Source organism: Penicillium subrubescens (assembly GCF_028828155.1).
Source record: "Penicillium subrubescens strain IBT 31985 chromosome Unknown utg000001l_segment0_segment0, whole genome shotgun sequence".
Lineage (NCBI taxonomy): Eukaryota > Fungi > Ascomycota > Eurotiomycetes > Eurotiales > Aspergillaceae > Penicillium > Penicillium subrubescens.
Window position 1 is genome coordinate 4,411,938 of NW_026643151.1, and position 18,353 is coordinate 4,430,290.

Consider the following 18,353-nt stretch of genomic DNA (forward strand, 5'->3'; position numbering starts at 1 on the left):
GTCAAGTTTCCTCATCGTGCTTTGGATCACATGTGTGCAAATGCATGGAATGGAGCTTTTGTTTGGCCTCATCCAACTTCTCGTGAACATTCTTGATCTTCCTTTTGGCTGAAGTGTACCCTTCAATTCCGGCTAGGATGGCATAAGACTTGGTCATCGACACTCGAGACAAATCGACACCCCGGTCTTGGAGCGAGTGGTGAAAGGCACGGAAGTTGGCAAGGTGTGGGCGATAGTGACCACTACGTGTGTTAGAATCTGTAGATATTTGTGCTTGGCCTCAAGTTTACCTCAAAGGTGCCAGACCTCGGACTTGTCCGTTCTTTGTTTTGATCAGGCCCGCTGCAGAGATCCTCCCTCCCCTCAGGAACGAGCTATGCTGAAAGGCACCTGGTGCTTTGATGCCAATGTAGATCCTGAACGACGTATCCGCGACCTGAGTCCATTCCACGTTAGAAAGTAATACTTGAATTATTCTTGATGTTGTTTGTATGATCACTCACAAAGATCCACATTCCGTCCTTGATGGAGAGACTCCCAGCGAAATGGTCGTAGATGACCACCGGACGGATGCGCGAAAAGTTGTTGACAGCTTTATCAAACTCATGGTCCTCTTGAGTAGACAGAACTTGGTCTTTCTTTCGTTCATTACCCGGAATTATGGACGAGGATAGTTGGCCTGATGAAGTCGGGGCCGATGCAGGAGAGGTGACTGAATCTTGGCCAGAGGGTGCTCCATGTTTTGGGATATTTTCATCGACACGAATCACCCCATGGACACTATCCTTGTAGCGCTTGTTATCAGTGTTCACCAATTCGTTGTTTTTGGCCCACCGTAACAAGCCCACGTCATCGACGTTAACGAGGTAGTTGAATCGCTCCTCCGGGGATAGATAGCGAACTTGATCTTTCTCGAGTTGTTCCCGCGTGCATTGTGGTAGTTCGAAATCCTTGCCTTCGCCGTGGTCTAGCCAGTAAAAGAAGTTCTGACTTGAGGGAGAGTTCTTCCAAGCAGCATGGTATGCCCGTAGATTGCTCCCATGGCGGTGTTTCGAGTCGACCATTTCGAGAAAGTATTCCAGACCCATCGTCTTCGGGGGGCATGTGGGCGTGTGAAGGTCCGTGTAATCGTCGGGATGGACATGGCCCTCCTGGTCAACTGAAGATCCCCCATCGCCACTGGCCTGCAATGCAGCACTGACGGCTCTTTGCCAGTTCTTGCGTGCTGGACTGAGGCTGTCGGAGGGATCGGTCTCAGCTTCAACATCGGATACGAGGTATGGGTTTGCGGAATCGTCGGCATGGTCTTGAACAGGAGGCTTGATGGCCTGGCACATATCAGTCAGTCAGCCGGCATTCTAGTACAAGCTGCGGAAGAGGATGGCTGTTATTACATTAAGCCACCGAGTGGAGGCCGCCACACCACATCCTCCGAGTTCGCGACGAGTTCGGTAGCCACGATATACCCTCTGACGTGCGATAGTGTCAGCAAGTACAAATTTACATTTCTTCACTTGGTTTTTCTCCGATTCGTACCTGAATGGTGGACGCTGCCTGTTCCTCTGGAACTGAAGGGGGCATGACGTCAGCGAGGACTCCCCGTTGTGCACTGGGAGAGCTATGCGGTCGTATCTGCGGTTGTGAGATGGTAGTTGTCGTCATGACGAGCGCCAAAGAAGGACCAGCACAGGGCTTCTAGAAGAGAAAAGTATATCTCATGTTAAGCAACGGTTTTTGGCAGGGAGCAACACGCAGCAACTCGCCTTCCTTGTTTTTCGGGGGAATCAAGCGGGGAAGTGGCCGATAAGATAGAAGATAAAAGATAAGATAAGGCTCAGATTGCTAGTGCCTTGGTGCCTTACATTGTGACGGAACAGAAGCAGCAGTGGATCCCGGAGAAGGGATATTGTAAACCCGCATGTATTAGTCATTTTTATGCCCACATAAATTGCCAGATAGGGGCTTGTTATTGAAATTCAGACTTGTTGATATCCAATTGGTGCGCACCATGTTTTACTAAGCAGCATTTCCGACTCGTTATTACTGCCTGGTGATTAGGGTGTCTAATCTCCCCATTGGGTCTCTCCAGGCAATTCTTTTGCCCACAAGGTTGTTCTTTCAAGAAACAAGGACCTTGGGGAAAACCAGGCAAATATTGTATAAAACCGGGACTCTGCATCTTGGAATCCCTCTCACATTGCTGGAATTCCGTCGAGGTCGAGGTGAGAGTTGTTGGTCTTGATTAGCCCACATACTCAAACCTTTCCTCAAAACCTCCTGTACTAACCAGCTAACATTCCGTCTTTTAGTCTGATGCATGAAACCTCAAAGACTCAAAGATACTGATCAGTGGATACAAGTCGCAATGACTAACTTATTTGCCAGAGGCTTTCCATCCTTCTGTCCATGATTGGTGGTTAGCATGGAGCAACCCCCTTCCTCGCTCGAAACCTCCTCACGAGTATGAATGAAAGGTCCCGCCTCCTCTCTATACTTTTCTACAGAGACGGTCGACAATTTGCCTAGCTATCATTCAACATCCGTGTCCGTCTCGCACGCCATTGCGGGGAGAGGACTCGGACGGGAGCTCTAGAGGGTTATCAGTCGGAGAATTCCCCACCGGGGCAGCGCGGATATATTCCTCCCATCCAACAAGAACACAGCCCTGACGGATACGAATACCACTTTCAGATGTGCCCCGCAACCTATCTCGGATTTCTTCATGCTGCGCCCGGGGACGAATAAGAGAGGCCACTCATGAGCCTCCAGGGGCTTATGGAGATCAAACAATCGCGGCTTCATCGGCAAAGCGCCCGGGCTGACCCGGGACCCCCTTCCGAGTCCGGTCTCCCCTCATGAGGGGAACCATTGGACGGATGTGGGGGTGGCATCGCTATCGAGAGTAAATCACCACCATGACCTCTATATATTGCGATCGTTGCGGTGGGACTAAAGGCTGAACAATTCACAACAACCTTACATTGATTCAATACGCCATCACTTCAAATCACCACAATCCACACATCCAACCATCATGGCCCCCTCTATCCACCCTCTCATTGACAACGGCATCACTCGGGGCGACCCCAACTTCCCCGGTGGCACTCTGCACTGCCACTGCCCATCCAACCAAGTCGTCGTCGCATTGAAAAGCAACATCGCCCATAACCACGCCTGCGGCTGCAGCAAGTGCTGGAAGCCCAAGGGTGCCCTGTTCTCCATTGTCGGTGTCATCCCCCGCGACAATCTCAGTGTCCAGGCCAACGAGGCCAAGCTCTCCATCATCGACTCTTCTGCAGTGATTCAGCGTTACGCCTGCCGGGACTGCGGCGTCCACCTGTTCGGCCGTATCGAGAAGCCCCATCCCTTCCACGGGCTGGACTTTGTACACGCAGAGCTGTCGGATCAGAAGGGCTGGCAGGAGCCCCAATTCGCCGGCTTCGTCTCTTCGATCATTGAGCAGGGCTTCAACCCGAAGGGTATGGATGAGGTTCGATCCAAGTTCAAGTCTGCAGGACTCGAGACCTACGACGCCCTGTCACCACCATTGATGGACCTGATTGCTACGTTTACCGCTCAGAAGGCTGGTGTCAAGTTTGCCAACCTATAAAAAGCCTCGCATGGGAAAGTCTGCAATGTATAGTGATATATTGCGTTTAATACTGCAACATCGTGGAGAGCGTTGATGCCCGCAAAAATTGGTTCTCAGCACAGGCACCTGTATTTAGCTTTGCACATAGAAATCTTTGATTCATCCAAACTTGAACTGTAGCCATCTGTTGTAGGGTATTTTCATGAACGAGTAAACAGACATGGACAAGATCGTAAGGCTTGGGTGGTATTGGGTAGTTTTCCACAGCATACCGAAACTCCAGTTTCAAAGCAATGGCACACACAAGTAGAGAGCTGGGGCTGATTGAGACCTAAACAATGACATGGTCGCGCTCAGTCTGCTCCACCATCTTGACCAACGCGTCCGCAACGCCATATGAAAAAGCATATCCACCGCCTCCAAATCCATAAGCCGAGAGGAGGGTTCGTGAACCTTGTACCTCGGAGTCAAGTCGAAATCCTCCTTTTCGAGACGGACGAATGCCAATGATATGACTGATCGCGTCCTCGGGCGGGTTTGCGGGGACCACATCGGGTGCTAATCGATGTGCGCGGGCAATTTCATCTCGAGCAATATCGAGATCGACATCGGGAGACCTGAACGGTGAATCAGAACATGAGTTGATAGACGAATATGACCCCTTCGTGGAGTGGTCTTGCTTACAGGTTATCTTGGTGCTTGACGCCACCCAATACCACACCTCCCGAGTATGGCCGGGGAATCACATAGGTATACTCTTGCCCATTGCGAAAGTACATAGTTTGGCACTTATCAGTTCGTAGAAAGACATTTTGGCCCCGTTCGGGGAAACAGCGATCGTCTTGGACATCTGCCAGAGTCTTACTGCCTAGCCCGCTGGCGTTGATGAAAACCCGCGAGTCTAGGAACATGCCGTATAGCTCGTGCAGTGATTCGACCTTGCGGCGGATGAAACGGCCGCCCATCGTCTGGATCTGTCTTTTCAGATAGGGCATGTGGCGAGTGGGATCGGTGACAAGTGTCTCATACGCCCAGGCACAGGCAAACTCTGATGGATATTCCTCTGGAGACAAGTTCCGGAACTAGATATGGGATAGCATTAGTGGCTCGACACTATTGAAAGACCACAGCCAAAAGGTAGTTCAGGTCCTAAGGAAACTGACCCTGGACACGACAGTCCTCCCCCAAAGGGCGGAATCGGGGGTCGGTTCTTGTTCAAGGTACTCTCGAGAATCGACTAGACTGACCCCCGATGCCGGTTCCCGGGCCATCTGAAGCAACACACGATGGGTCACAGCCTGAAGGTAACGCTGATCGGGAGTGATGCTCCCTGCTGCATGCCAGGCAGCACCTGCCCAGGCCGAGGCGTAATTGATATCTTGATCCCCAGGCAAGAATTCCGCGACGAGAGTGACGTGAAAGCCTTGAAGTAGTAGCTGGCGAGCTGCGGCACATCCGATGATGCCGGCGCCTAGGATGATGATCGGGCGCTGGGAGAATGGGATCGGACAGGTGTTGGTATTTTGGTCGCATTCACTCATGGCGACGGAATTGACTGTCTGTGCAGTCGATGTCAAGGGAAAGAGACTAGAAGGTGATGTACCAGGGCTGGTCTGCTGTCCTGTTGAGCACTCCAGCATTTATTCCATGGACGAATCGCTCTTTGAGCAGAATGGACGATCGAATTTTGGGCCGTGATGGACTCTCCTTCGAGACTGTTTGGAGCTCGTGTATCGAATCAATCGATCTCGTATAGGTCGAGTTTGTCGAGAGTGTCTTTCATGCTGGGAGGGTGAGTTTGTGGTGCATCACGAGAGCCCGAATGGCGGCTTTATCAATTAGTCTTGTATGAATGTATCTTGTCGCAAATTTTGCCTTTCATGATCTCTTCTCAACGGAGGATTGGCTGATCATAGCAAGGCGCTCCGAACCGCCCGAGCGGAGACCAACTGGGATGTTTTGGGATGATTTTGGATTGTTTGATGCCAAGCGGAGCGGGTCAACCCGCCCGATTCTCCTCAGCGAGTCCCAACTTGATCAACCGGTCTCCTCGTTTCTCCTTCTTCCTTCACTCTCATTTGTCTCTGCTCGACTTTTGTTCTCCATTTGGCCCCTCCCCCTCCTCTCTGCAGCTCGAACCCACTCCATCGATTCCCATCAATCTCCTACCCAATCTAGAGCCATTGGCATCCTTTCAGGCTAACTTGGACGGTCGCAATAAGCCGACCGTTACTGTGATCGGCCACCATCCGTCACGCCGGCCCCCAACTCTGAACTCTCGGGCTCTCCCTTTAGGTACGTGCGGGATTTGCGGTCCAGCCCGTCCGATCGGGTTGACGCGTCTGATCCGTCGTTTGAGGTTGGAGATCTTGGCCCCTCCCATCGCTTCCTCCACTTCTCGATGTGGTTGACTTCGACTCGCCCGTCGTGATTGGGGCATGGGTCATTGTTTGATCTGGCCAACCCACTGCCCGTTCTACAGAGTTGGGTCTGAGCCGGGAGTCTCCCGGAATCAACGGCGCGATGAAGAGAGAGATGGAGAGCCAGAGTGATGCACCCCAGCCTCAGCATCAGACACAAGAGCAACAGCATCCAGACTCTCCTGTTGGCTCATCGATCGGCGAGAAAGCTATAGACTCTCCGCCATTTCCTTTGCAGGTAAAGTCCACCCTTTTGCAGCTAGTTGCCCCCGTTATCTTCCATCTTCCATCTGCCTATACCTGTGGAGTACAATCCACTCCAATAGCTTCCCCCCAATCAGACTGTCTGGTATTCTACAACTCTATGTATTCTGTATCTATTTACCTGCCAATCTTCCTTGCTCTGCCCATCCCTACTGAGATGACTGTCCTCGTTGGCTCCTGGAGTCGTTAGTCGTGTCTTGGCAGCGTTGGCGTGGGCCACTACGGTCCATTCCTAACATCGTTGACCACATGGTTGCGGCCCCAGCCGACAACCTTCTTCCACGGTGGACACTAGATTGTCGAGCTCTGGTCAGATCACATTCTTTGCATGCGATATGACTCGATCCATGTGGTATTGGTCAATGCTCCCTGACCTTGTTGGCCCCTGCCTCGATGATCACCCTGCACTTCCCGTTGGTTTGTTCCGCTTGACCTACCTAGACTATTCGCTCATACAATTTTGCCATTGCGTGGTAACAGGACTGCTCTTCCAAACACCATGACGACGATATTTCTGTCCTGCGCGACCGTAATGCTGCACAAGTCTTGTCGTACGATGCCGACGACTCCCCCTTTCCGGAGGTGCGTGCGGTCATCCAGCCTATCGACGACCTTTCGCTGCCTGTGAACACTGTCCGCATGTGGACAATCGGCTTGCTTTTTACTATTGTATGTTTCCACTGTACCCGGGGCCCTGCTAAACTGCCCCGCTATCGACTCACATATACTGACAAAGCTTGTCGTCTCATTCGTAGGTTGGAAGTGGATTGAACCAGTTCTTTAGCTTACGCCAACCCAGCGTCACCATCAGTGCCCTAGTCGCCCAGCTGCTCGCGTTTCCAGTAGGCTGTGCCTGGGCCAAATGGATGCCACTGGGCATCCTGAACCCAGACCGACACTTCAATATCAAGGAACATGGGCTCATCACTATCATGGCCAATGTCTCGATCGGTTCCGCCGCAGCGACTCAAATCATCGAGGCGGTGGTCAAATTCTATCATATGCCCTCTCATGGTGGATTTGAGGTCCTGCTTTGTGTTACGACGCAACTGTTCGGATTTGGATTGGCAGGCATGGCCGCTCGTTGGCTGGTCACTCCGGCCTCCATGATCTGGCCCCAGGTGTTGTCAAATGCAGCCTTGCTCACCACCTTGCATTCACGAGAGAATGCTATCGCAGATGGCTGGCGCATCACGCGCCTCCGCTTCTTTCTTGTGGTGTTCCTAGTGGGCGCTATATGGTACTTTGCCCCTGGGTATCTGTTCACCGGCCTCAGCACCTTCAGTTTCATTTGTTGGATCGTTCCTTCGAATGTAGTGGCCAACCAACTCTTCGGGCAGATCACCGGGCTGGGCATGTCGGTTTTGACCTTTGACTGGGCCCAGGTGGTCTATGCCAACCAAAGCCCGCTTTTGGTTCCGTTCTGGGCTGGCTTGAATGTCATGGGCTCATTTGCACTCTTCTTCTGGCTCATCTGTCCAATCATCTACTATACCAACACTTGGTACTCAGCCTATATGCCCCTTCTGAACTCCAACACTTTTGACAATACGGGCAACACTTATGACCCGTCTCGCATCATGGGCCCAGATGGGTCCGTCAATCAAACTGCCTATCGAGAATACTCACCCATGTTCTTACCTGCGGGGTACGCCATTACCTTTGGTGTTGCTTTCGCCAACCTGACCGGTATCTTTGTTCATATTGGGCTCTACCACGGTCGAGATCTATGGCAACAGTGGAAAGGGACAAACAAGCAAGATGTGCATGCGCGTCTCATGTCGGTCTATCCAACCGTGCCTTGGTGGTGGTTCGCCGGAGTGACAGCATTGATGTTTGTGCTGAGCGTGGTGACGAATGAAGTGTGGCATACGGGTCTCCCCGTCTGGGCTGTGCTGGTGGCATTTGTGCTGCCCACCCTCTACTTTATTCCGGTCGGGGTCATCAAGGCATTGACAAATATCAGCAGCAATCAGCTGAACCTACTGTCTGAATTCATTGGCGGATATGCTTTCCTTGGCAAACCACTCGCAAACATGGTGTTCAAATTTTACGGCTATGTCGCCGTTCAGCAGGGTCTTGAGTATGTCCTACGCTCCCGAATGATCTTTGCTAGTAGCATATTGATGTCTGAATTTCGCAGATTCGTCGCTGACATGAAATTGGCCCACTACCTCCACATCGCCCCAAGAACCGTGTTCGCCGCTCAAGGCTTCGCCACTCTGATCGGTGCCATCGTCCAGTGCGGAGTGACAGTGTTTATGATTACGAGGATCGACGATGTTTGCACCTCGGATGCAGACGGTAATTTTACATGTCCGCATGGCCGAGTCACATATTCCTCGTCTCTTATTTGGGGTGTGTCTTGCCATGTCTTGTAGCGAGTCGTCCCTTGCTTTTCGACCTTCGTTCTCTCTCTCCCTCTCTCTCCTATGGATATTTATGCTCACATTTCTTTCTATTACAGGTGCGATCGGCCCTGGCCGATTATTTTCTCCCGGCCAGATCTATGGTAACCTATTGTGGTTCTTCCTCGCTGGTCCGGTGGTTGTCATCATCACGTATCTTTTAGGTCGGCGTTGGAAAGCTGTGAACTATATTTCCTGGCCGGTCGCTTTTGGAGCGATGAGCCTGGTCCCACCGGCGACTGGAGTCAGCTTTTCCTCCTGGTGGGTCATCAACATGATCTTCAATGGCTTGATACGCCGTCGCAAACCTGCGTGGTGGTCTAAATACAGTATGGTACTTTCCCCACCGACCAATCCTGAATCATTGGCTAACATTGACTTAGATTATATCTTGTCTGCTGCGCTTGACTGCGGAGTCGCCGTCTCGACCGTCATTATCTTCTTCTGCATCACCTTACCGGCGGGCCCTTTGAACTGGTGGGGAAATACTGTGTATACCAAAACCGCCGACGGACGAGGCACGCCGTACAAAAGTCTACCAAGTCGAGGCTACTTTGGTCCTGAGAAAGGGATATGGAGTTGACCTCTTCATCAAAATTCGTCATATAATCATCGATAATACCTATTGTGCATAGCAGTCGGCGCTGGGCTATTCTTGGAAGATGAGCGTGTTGGGCCGTTTATTGGTATGGATCATCGGCTATTTTTCAGTGTTATATAGCTGCAATCTGAGCATGGTGGACATTAAGAATCTCTGCTTTGGTGTGTAAATCGTCTTCTTTTGTATCTGCCCCAAGTGCCCCATGATCCATCTCCCAAAAGAAGATTGTCGAGTATGAAAGAGGAACGTCGCTCACACCTTCACCGAACGCCCTTGGACATAAACCTTGGCAATATTTCGATCGTCGCCCGTCATCAGGAATTTCTCAAAGATAACAAAAGTCGAGTCATCCTCTTCAACAGGCGATATCACGCCGCGCTGCTCCAAATCGATGGTATGTATTTCCAAGGCATCGAATTCCTTGCCCACCGCGAAGCTCCCAATTTTATCCTCCAAACCACAAACTTGAGCTCCACCCATGGTCGCAAGATAAAATCCTTCAGCCAGTGATAATGGTTCATCCTTTCCGTTGGTTTGTGTCTTCTGGGCAATCGACACTACAAAGGCTTGTTTCATAGCATCCAACATGGAAGAAGAATATCCACCGCCACTGTCTGTTCCCAGACCGACCTTGATGCCGCGGCGAAGGTATTCACGGATTGGTGCAATCATAAAGTCCCGCATGGTGGTATTGGCAATTGGGCAATGCGCGACACCGCAGCGGAGCTCCCGCATCATATTCATTTCTTTCTCTTCTAGATAGATCGAGTGTGCCAGGATGGATCGCTCGTTTAGTAATCCAAAATGCTGGTATAGATCGGCTTCGAGGTGAAACTCGGGAAATAGCTCGCGCGTGAACTCGATTTCCTGCTGTTCCTCGTTGAAATGGGTCTGAATTGGCAGATCGGGGTGCTCTTGAGCGATGGTCCCCAGACCCGAAAGCAGTTCCGATTCACACGAGATTGCAAATCGCGGGGTGATGACGGGCCTCACCAATCGTCCCTCTGGATCCAGGTCTTGAACGTGCTGAATCAATGCTCGTGTCTCACGTAAGGAGTCCGAAATGGAGGCATCGCGATACCAGTCCGGAGCGTTTCGATTCATATTGCACTTGCCAACCAAAGCTCGCTGGCCTTTCTCGTAGCAGATGTCGGCCAAGATCCGAGTTGCCTCGCCATGGTGGGAGCCATAGTAGGACGCGGTCGTAATGCCTTGCTGGAGGAAGCCGTTGACACATGAAGCATATGTGCGTTTGGCGTACTCGGCATCAGCGAACTTGGCTTCATGGGCGAAAGTAACTTGGTTTAACCAGTCGATGAGTGATATGCCGCGGCCCACGCCACGCTGTGTCCACTGAGGGGCATGATTGTGGGTGTCCACAAAGCCCGGACACAAGAACTCGCCCCAGCGCAGGTACTTGACGGGGAATACATCGGGCGCATAGCCATGGTCTGAGATGATGGAGCTGATTTGACTCGGATCCACATCTGTTTGGAGGGCTTGTATCTTGCCCGACTTATCCACCAGGATAAAGCAATTTTCCAGAATCTCAAGATCGGTCAAGCTGTGAGAGTGAATTGCTGTGCCGTGAAACCCGAGAGGAAGCCCCGATGCTGGGGATGAAATCTTATCCAAGTCGTCCATAGTGGATAAAGGGAGCGAGGCTCTGACAAGGTTGTCACTGATAGACGGCTCGGTTGATTAAGCTGGGGGGAGCAGCACGCCCTAAAATATGTTGAACGGGCTGGGAATGTGTCACTGGAGGTACAATCACCTGTATGCAAGTGTAACTGACCAAGAAGATTATTGTGTGAAGGACACAGTGAGGATGTTGTTGTAGTGAGGGGTTCCCTGCGGTCAAGTCTCTAGCCAATAACAACTGCATGAATCGTTGATCTTATCGCTTCTGCCTGAAGATTGCTGATCTTGATCCACTTGGAAATTCCTTAGTTTCCCTATTCTAAACTCTTTTAACCCGTTCATTTCGATACTTGCCTTGGTGGGTCTACTTTCGAGGTAGAATTTGTTGAGATTTTGACAACCCATAGGTGTAATATCCTCTACAGACAGGATATGTGTCACCAGAGAAGACCAGGCTACCTCTCCATTAATACTTCATTCAATCAAAAGGGTATATGACTGACACAAATCCACATGGCTAGACCAAGTTGTGTACTTGTTATTTACAAAAGGGTTTACAACGGACTGATAGAATCCATGAGCATCCACATCTAGTTCCGAAAGTAGGTAGGCTCCAGCTGTCTATGAAATCGAAAACAACGCGCTCAAAGGGTATAGTAACTGGCCATCTCCTCCTGGAACCAGTTGTATGAGTAGTAAAGTTGCTCTGCCATTTGCGGGTCGATCATTGGCATTATCCCGCTGCCATCGACCAGCAGAACGTCATCCAGAATGGGGGCCAGAGGAACGGGAGGTGGAGGTGGAGGAGCGAGAGTGACGGAAGGTTGAGGTGGCATAAGAGGTTGTACATGATGGTGTTGGTGCTGCTGGTGTTCCAATTGCTGCTGTCGATATGCCATTTGGCTGAAGATTGTGGTGCTCTGATGGCGGAATGTCTCTGCCAATCGATCCACTCCCGGGCGTCGCTTGCCAAATTGCTCCAGCAATACCACGACAGCCTGGATGCCCCGACGCATCATTTGCTCGTCGGGATGCCATGGAGCCGGGCGGGAATCGCGTAGACAGCGGGCATTCTGTTCCAGACACCACAGAATTGTGATGCCGGCAAAATAGACTTGGCTCAGTGTCAACCAGATCCATTTCAGTTTGCCCACAGAGTAACTATCCCAGTAGGATCGAATGACTTGAATACTGGAATCACCGCAGCTGACAATGCTGGTGACGTCCGGAGTCGGATTCCGAGGACTTGGACGATACATCAGCAATAAGGTAGTATAATACAGATAATCGTAATAAGAGGTAGAATAGAGGAGTGCCGAGGGGTAGACAGGGGCTGCCATACGCCAGTCATCCACCTCGCGACGGAATTGACCCAGCGTGGCGGCAACTTCTTGCTGAGAGGGTTGGGGGAGATTGCTGTACACTAGATTGCAAGTCGTGAGACATTAGCACGATGTCAGGAGAGATGAGGGGGTCCAGAGAGTCTCAACTTACAGTATTGGTAGATACGAGAAAAGATACGTCGCAAACGCATCACTTGTAGTGGAATGGTCATAGTACTCGCACCAGGTGCCTCCATCCCATCGTCGTTCAGCTCCCGTGGAAGGCCCACGCTAATGTCATCGTCTGGGATTCCCAGCGGTCGCCCCAGGGTGCTGGCAATGAGACGGTCCAGGTTGTAGAGGCTCCAAAAGGCACGTTTAGCCATTTCTTCTTCCATCAGGCTGGGGTATGACCGAGCCTTATGCAGGCCCATGCTGATAGCGAGTCGTAGGGTAGCCCCCAAGACATGCCAGATGCTGGGACCAGCCGTGGCAAACATGGTATACAGGGCCAACCCGAGCAAGGCCCGAATGGAGGGTAAATCCTCGTTTTGGAGAGCGAGAGGGAGAGTCTCCTGGCTTGCTTGATAAAACTCGGCGGCCTGTGCAGGCTCGGCGGATCCGATGAGGAGTGAAATGGCGATGATGATATGATAGGTGTTATGGACCTCCGGGGTTGGCACGCCGCCCGTGTAGATGTGGCGCAGATGGCCGAAGAACTCCGGCCGAGAAAGGAAGGGGTACTGGTATCCTATGCTATCAAAGTACTGGCCGGCTACTCGTTCGGCTTCTTCGAGTGAGGACAGGCGCAGTACCCGTGGAGCAACGGCCGGTCGTGCGACGGACGGGCGGCGATTCTCCAACTGATCGCGAAGGATCTCACCCACATTGGGCAGCTCAACACCCACCCCCGTGGGCGAGTCCGAGATGGCTGCCAATCCTGGGGTCGCCGACGAGCTACCGCTCCCCATGGGGCTCAGCATCGATCCCACGGATGACCGACTGCCACTGGTCGCGATCATGGCAGGCACCTGATACCACCAGTCGGGATCCCCCTCGCCATCCACGGGGGTACCTGTGGCCAGATCGGCCACCGAGACGCCCACTTTGCGACGTACCACCTCCTCCAGCCATCGCACTCGTTTTTGTAAGGTTTCCAGCTGATCTCGGGGTACCGAGGCACTGGCCACTTGGGGCCCTGGCGGGGGGATGGTGCAGCGAACCCCGGCGCGCGTACAGGCCGAACAATTGGGGTACCGGAAATCACATTTCTTCTTGCGCTTGCGACAAAAGTCGCATGCCGTCGATACGCGTTTGCTCCGCGCGCTCAGAGTAGACGTGGGGTCGGGGGTGGGCGCCGAGTGGGACACTGGCGGGGGCTGCTGTAGCGAGGAGGGTGAGGTGGGTTGGTACGAGCGAGGCGATGGCTTGGGGAGTGTCGTGGTGGTGGTCGGAGAATGTGACCAGGCCGTCGGAGACGAGACGTTCGGGGACTCGAGGCGAAACTTGCCGAGTTGGTCACGAAAGTCCTTGTTGCCCGAGCTGCTCGTCATGATGAGGAGGCAGAGGAAGCAGCAACAGGCAAAGGCGGCTGGGGCCGCTATCCATCGTCCAGCCCAGTCAGTGGAGTGAGCCTCAGACACGAGGGTCAGCCACTGGATGAGCCACCGAGGCAGCTGGGCAAAGGATAGAGAGGAAAGAGAGATCGGACAGGGTTTAGCTCGAGCCAGGCGTAGAGGATGAATGTGGAGGGGGTAGAAGGATGGGGGAAGAAGTGGAGAAGTTCGGTAGTCTCCAAGTCGGGAGTGATGATGCTCGATGCATGATGATGAAGATGATGCTAATTCGGTCGGAGGCCCTGCAGATCGCCGGTGAACTAATAACAAATTCTGTAAAGTCAGTGTAACTTCAAGCAGATATGGATCCCTAATTAGGTATTAGTTCAAGTCCAGCGCAGGGAAAGGAGGGTAACATACTGGATAACGCCATTTGACTGGCCCGCAGGGAGATGGATAGATACTTAGATACTCGGGGCAACAGGTTAGGCTCCTTTTGGTGGGATTATGCGAGTATCAAATTGTAGGTAGTATAGAGTATCTTTTTAGGAGTAATCCTTACACGGGACCTTGATGGTGGAATAGCTGGGAGGTTATCTTCTAGCAAGTTACTCAACTACCGAGGCAGATATATATTCCACCAGCAATGGATGGAACCTGTAGATATGGCTACTTCATGCAGTTCATCTAAATGAATCTGACCTACTACTACCCACGGTACTCAGTAGTTATGGGAATTCAGTACCTAGAAAACTGAAACCAACCAAAGTAATGATACTGATGATGATACTAACAATAATAACAATGAATACGAGTGCCCTGACGATCTGCAAGGAACACTGGAGGAACCTTGAAATGCCGAATTCTGCACACAAAAGCCTAATCTTCACCAGGTACCAAGGAGGATATCCATAAGAATAATTCTATCATCATTGTTGTAATGGCTAGAGACCTGCTAATAGTAAAGACCCATGCAAGTCGGTACTTAACTTGAAACTCTCCTAGTGCATCGGGATACCACCTTCCATCGGAGGATCGGCTTTTGGCTGATAAACCTGCTATGATACCAACTAACCCAGTACCGACTAACCTTGATTTCTACTTCAGAACAATATAACTCCGGACACGTGAAGAATATACTGGTCGACATGAGTGGCTTATTATCCCTTGGCCCCCAGCCTGCTACCGTACCTAGTGCTATTATAATGCAACACTGCAGTTATCTAGCGAGTAAGATGATCCCGAAGCGTAAGCTAAATTTCATACTACTATGTGCACAGTCCGGTGAATTCAAGATCCAGTGATCGGCGGTCGTTGCAGTATTATACCGAGGATATTTAGTGCTCCCCATTCATCACTGCTCAGCCGCCAACTGCGTTCTATTTAACATAGATGGAACACAATGGGCCTGGCTCTTCTCCTCAATGTAATTGTAGTCCGGCATAGACCATCACTGCTCCTCACCATTTTTCCTAACCTGCGGAAAGTAATCAATCGTGGCTAATAGTGTCATCCATGATCTTGACTGTTGAAGTTTCCTGCAAACCCCCTTGCCCCTCGCCACAAGTGGATTGATCGTCATCGGCTAAATACCCCGACCGGCATACCATCGTCTCGTATTCTCTCCTTCAGTCCTACCCTGACCCTCAATGTGACAATGATCGGCCCTGATCTATTTATTTTGGGATACGATAGGATGTGGGCTACACGCCGACGAAGGAACGCCATTGAGCTTGCTTCATCCTCCGGCATCACCCATAAATAGAGCCATTTGCCCTTGTCATCAACCCCTAGATTGGAATTCTCTCCTTGCAAGACATTTGAGCCAACCATGAAGACTACAATTCTTTCACTCCTTGTCGCCGCGGGCGTCACCCAAGCCAGTGTCCAGGGCTTCGATATCTCGAATTATCAGGGCGATGTCAACTTCGCCGGTGCATACTCATCGGGTGCCCGTTTTGTCATGATCAAGGTCAGTGCCCGAATGATGTGATGTCTTGACATGATTGAATTCCGACTCAGGACTAACTCAAATTTCCCAGGCGACCGAAGGCACCACGTATATTGATAAGGGCTTCTCAAGCCATTACACCGGTGCCACTAATGCTGGGCTCATTCGCGGTGGCTACCACTTTGCCCACCCCGACTCCAGCTCGGGCGCCACTCAGGCCAATTTCTTTTTGGCTCACGGTGGTGGGTGGTCCAACGATGGCATTACTTTGCCGGGAATGCTGGACATCGAATACAATCCCTCCGGTGCGACCTGCTACGGGTTGAGCGCATCTTCGATGGTCGCTTGGATCAAAGACTTTGGCGAGACTTATAGGAGCAAGACGGGTCGATACCCGATGATCTACACCACTGCCGATTGGTGGAATACTTGCACTGGAGGCAGCACTGCCTTTAGCCAGGACTACCCTCTCGTTCTGGCTCGCTACTCTAGCTCTGTGGGTACGATCCCTGGTGGCTGGCCCTACCAGAGCTTCTGGCAGAACTCGGACTCCTACACTTACGGTGGCGACTCGGACATCTGGAATGGAAGTGAAGATAACCTGAAGGCCTTTGCCAAAGGTTGAATGTCTTGAATAAGACATATATGAATTCTCATGGATGAATGATGTGTGCGAATTGAGGTTTGGCAAGGAGGCTGGGTGTGGAGAACAAGGCCTTGTTGTGTTTTTCCTATGTGCCACTTATTGAATTCATATTGGGGTGTTAGATGCAAGAACTTCCGTCCTGGCAACTACTCGAGTGATTTATTTGCGTCATCTTTTTGGTAATTCCTGTCAAGGTATGGCATGAGATAAAGACTTACTTTCTCATGCAGTACAAATGTCAAGCATGTGCCTCGACGTATAGGTAGATCACGGACGCTGTCTTCTCTCTAGGAGGATCGTAGTCGTCAACTTGACACATAAAATCTCATCATTTTCACTGGGCGTAGTACGTCTACGGGTAATTGGACAGTTTATTTTGTCTCCATGAATGCAGCCAAGGCAGCCAAGGAATTGTTCCTGGGCTCTTGTCCATCCTTCAACGGTCCCACTTGCATTCATCCAGGCCAATTCCTTGAATAATCTCTCACAAGCCGGAAGGGGGTTTCAACTCATTGTCAGTCAGTTTTTCCAGTAAAAATAATGCATAGGATATCTCCAAATACTATACATTACGAAAGTGGGAGACGTGGGAGGCAGTAGTGACCAGCCATCACTTTTTGTACCACATATTGAATCTCGGGCGCCAAGTCGGGCATTTGAAAGACCCATTGCCCTGCCCGATTATACGCATCCGTTTCTCGGGCCGCTCCATACGCTTCCTCCGACTGTTTCTTCTGATTCTTGGCTTTAGTAATATATCTCACCCATAATGGTTCGAGAATTTCTTGGAAATGGCTGTCCTGGCCTTGGGATTTCCTGAATGGGGCTTACATCTTCCTTTCAGAACCTAAAACCTTACCATTCTTAAGTGGACGAATCTTATAATCTCTTAATAACTGAACATCCTATGCACAGGTAGACCTGGGACAATCTAGTGTTTTCTCCTTGACTCGCAGGATGTTCTGTTCCGCCTCCTCAGATTGACCCTGCGACTTGAACTGCAAGGTATATGAGTGGACTTCCGGTGCATTTTTCAGCAGGCAGCAAAGATGAAAAGAAAGACTTGGCCCGAGTCGGAGCCAAGACTAATAATAATAGTTGATACTAGGCAGACGGAGCAGGATTTTCCCCCGCCGTGGGGCAATGTTGAGCAGTGACTACACTCAATCGAATCATGACCCACTTCCTGCAAGGGCAATAAACAAAAAACCATCACGCAGGCTACTTTGGCTGGTCTAAACGGACCTTCTCCGAGTGACACGTGCTAAATGTAGAGAGATTTATCATTTGAAGTCTTTCGCTGAGAAACACATGAAATTGTCTGCCGCGGTGGGTCAAATCGCATTGTAAACTTGTCGCTATCGATATCCCATACCTAAAACACCCGAATAACGCGGGGTAGAACTACCAGTTTGAAACCATGCGGTGGGACACATGACCTCTAAAAACCTTGGAAAGGAGAACCATGAAGTCAATCGTGGAATATCCATGCATGGAAAGCTCTCGAGACTATTGAGAATCCGGGAACGCAAATCGGGTGGGCGATTTAATTTTGCTCTACAACCACTTTTCACCACTATCTCAGGACAGAGATTTCCGTTTTAGGAAATTAGGCCGAAGGCATAGTCAAGTATTCTCACCTGGGATATGCATCCCCGCAGTTTCAAGATTATTCGAACGTAGCTCAGGAGTAAGCACCGATGATACTATGCACTTATATCGTCATACGGGCAGGGGATGCCTCGTATGTCGCATCGAAGATAGCGTCTGCTGGGTAAGTTGGCGCCTTTCTCTTGCAATCCCCGAGTACCGAATCGTTATTGATGCGATATAGCACTCTACCGTACTGGGCTCGAGCGATATCAGCCCTACATAACCGGGTGCAGATCAACTATGCGTGCTTTTCTGACAAGCAAGTCAATGACTGTTCCCCGAGCTTGAGACATTGAAGC

General features: G+C 51.0%; 7 protein-coding genes across 7 annotated transcripts; 3 read left to right on the plus strand and 4 right to left on the minus strand.

Annotated features, from left to right (window-relative positions):
- Position 1: 1 nt before the first annotated feature.
- Positions 2-1,662, minus strand: N7473_001541 (IQ calmodulin-binding motif protein; the record flags this gene model as incomplete). The annotated part of the gene is made up of 5 exons (XM_057147481.1): positions 2-242; positions 291-436; positions 504-1,328; positions 1,395-1,469; positions 1,537-1,662. The coding sequence occupies 5 exons, from the start codon at positions 1,660-1,662 to the stop codon at positions 2-4; spliced, it is 1,413 nt and encodes a 470-aa protein (XP_057015367.1).
- Positions 1,663-3,034: 1,372 nt separating this feature from the next.
- On the plus strand, positions 3,035-3,610 carry N7473_001542 (S-(hydroxymethyl)glutathione synthase; the record flags this gene model as incomplete). Its single annotated transcript, XM_057147482.1, has 1 exon — positions 3,035-3,610. One exon carries the CDS (start codon positions 3,035-3,037, stop codon positions 3,608-3,610), a length of 576 nt encoding a protein of 191 aa, XP_057015368.1.
- Positions 3,611-3,923: 313 nt separating this feature from the next.
- N7473_001543 (FAD-dependent oxidoreductase) lies at positions 3,924-5,133 on the minus strand (the record flags this gene model as incomplete). Its single annotated transcript, XM_057147483.1, has 3 exons — positions 3,924-4,209; positions 4,277-4,674; positions 4,756-5,133. 3 exons carry the CDS (start codon positions 5,131-5,133, stop codon positions 3,924-3,926), a joined length of 1,062 nt encoding a protein of 353 aa, XP_057015369.1.
- Positions 5,134-6,115: 982 nt separating this feature from the next.
- Positions 6,116-9,267, plus strand: optF (uncharacterized protein; the record flags this gene model as incomplete). The annotated part of the gene is made up of 6 exons (XM_057147484.1): positions 6,116-6,250; positions 6,757-6,945; positions 7,032-8,359; positions 8,420-8,580; positions 8,744-9,013; positions 9,068-9,267. 6 exons carry the CDS (start codon positions 6,116-6,118, stop codon positions 9,265-9,267), a joined length of 2,283 nt encoding a protein of 760 aa, XP_057015370.1.
- Positions 9,268-9,537: 270 nt separating this feature from the next.
- On the minus strand, positions 9,538-10,929 carry N7473_001545 (putative guanine deaminase; the record flags this gene model as incomplete). The annotated part of the gene is made up of 1 exon (XM_057147485.1): positions 9,538-10,929. The coding sequence occupies one exon, from the start codon at positions 10,927-10,929 to the stop codon at positions 9,538-9,540; it is 1,392 nt and encodes a 463-aa protein (XP_057015371.1).
- A 641-nt stretch (positions 10,930-11,570) lies between these two features.
- N7473_001546 (putative C6 transcription factor) lies at positions 11,571-13,801 on the minus strand (the record flags this gene model as incomplete). The annotated part of the gene is made up of 2 exons (XM_057147486.1): positions 11,571-12,349; positions 12,421-13,801. The coding sequence occupies 2 exons, from the start codon at positions 13,799-13,801 to the stop codon at positions 11,571-11,573; spliced, it is 2,160 nt and encodes a 719-aa protein (XP_057015372.1).
- A 1,834-nt stretch (positions 13,802-15,635) lies between these two features.
- On the plus strand, positions 15,636-16,380 carry N7473_001547 (lysozyme; the record flags this gene model as incomplete). Its single annotated transcript, XM_057147487.1, has 2 exons — positions 15,636-15,776; positions 15,847-16,380. The coding sequence occupies 2 exons, from the start codon at positions 15,636-15,638 to the stop codon at positions 16,378-16,380; spliced, it is 675 nt and encodes a 224-aa protein (XP_057015373.1).
- Positions 16,381-18,353: the final 1,973 nt, after the last annotated feature.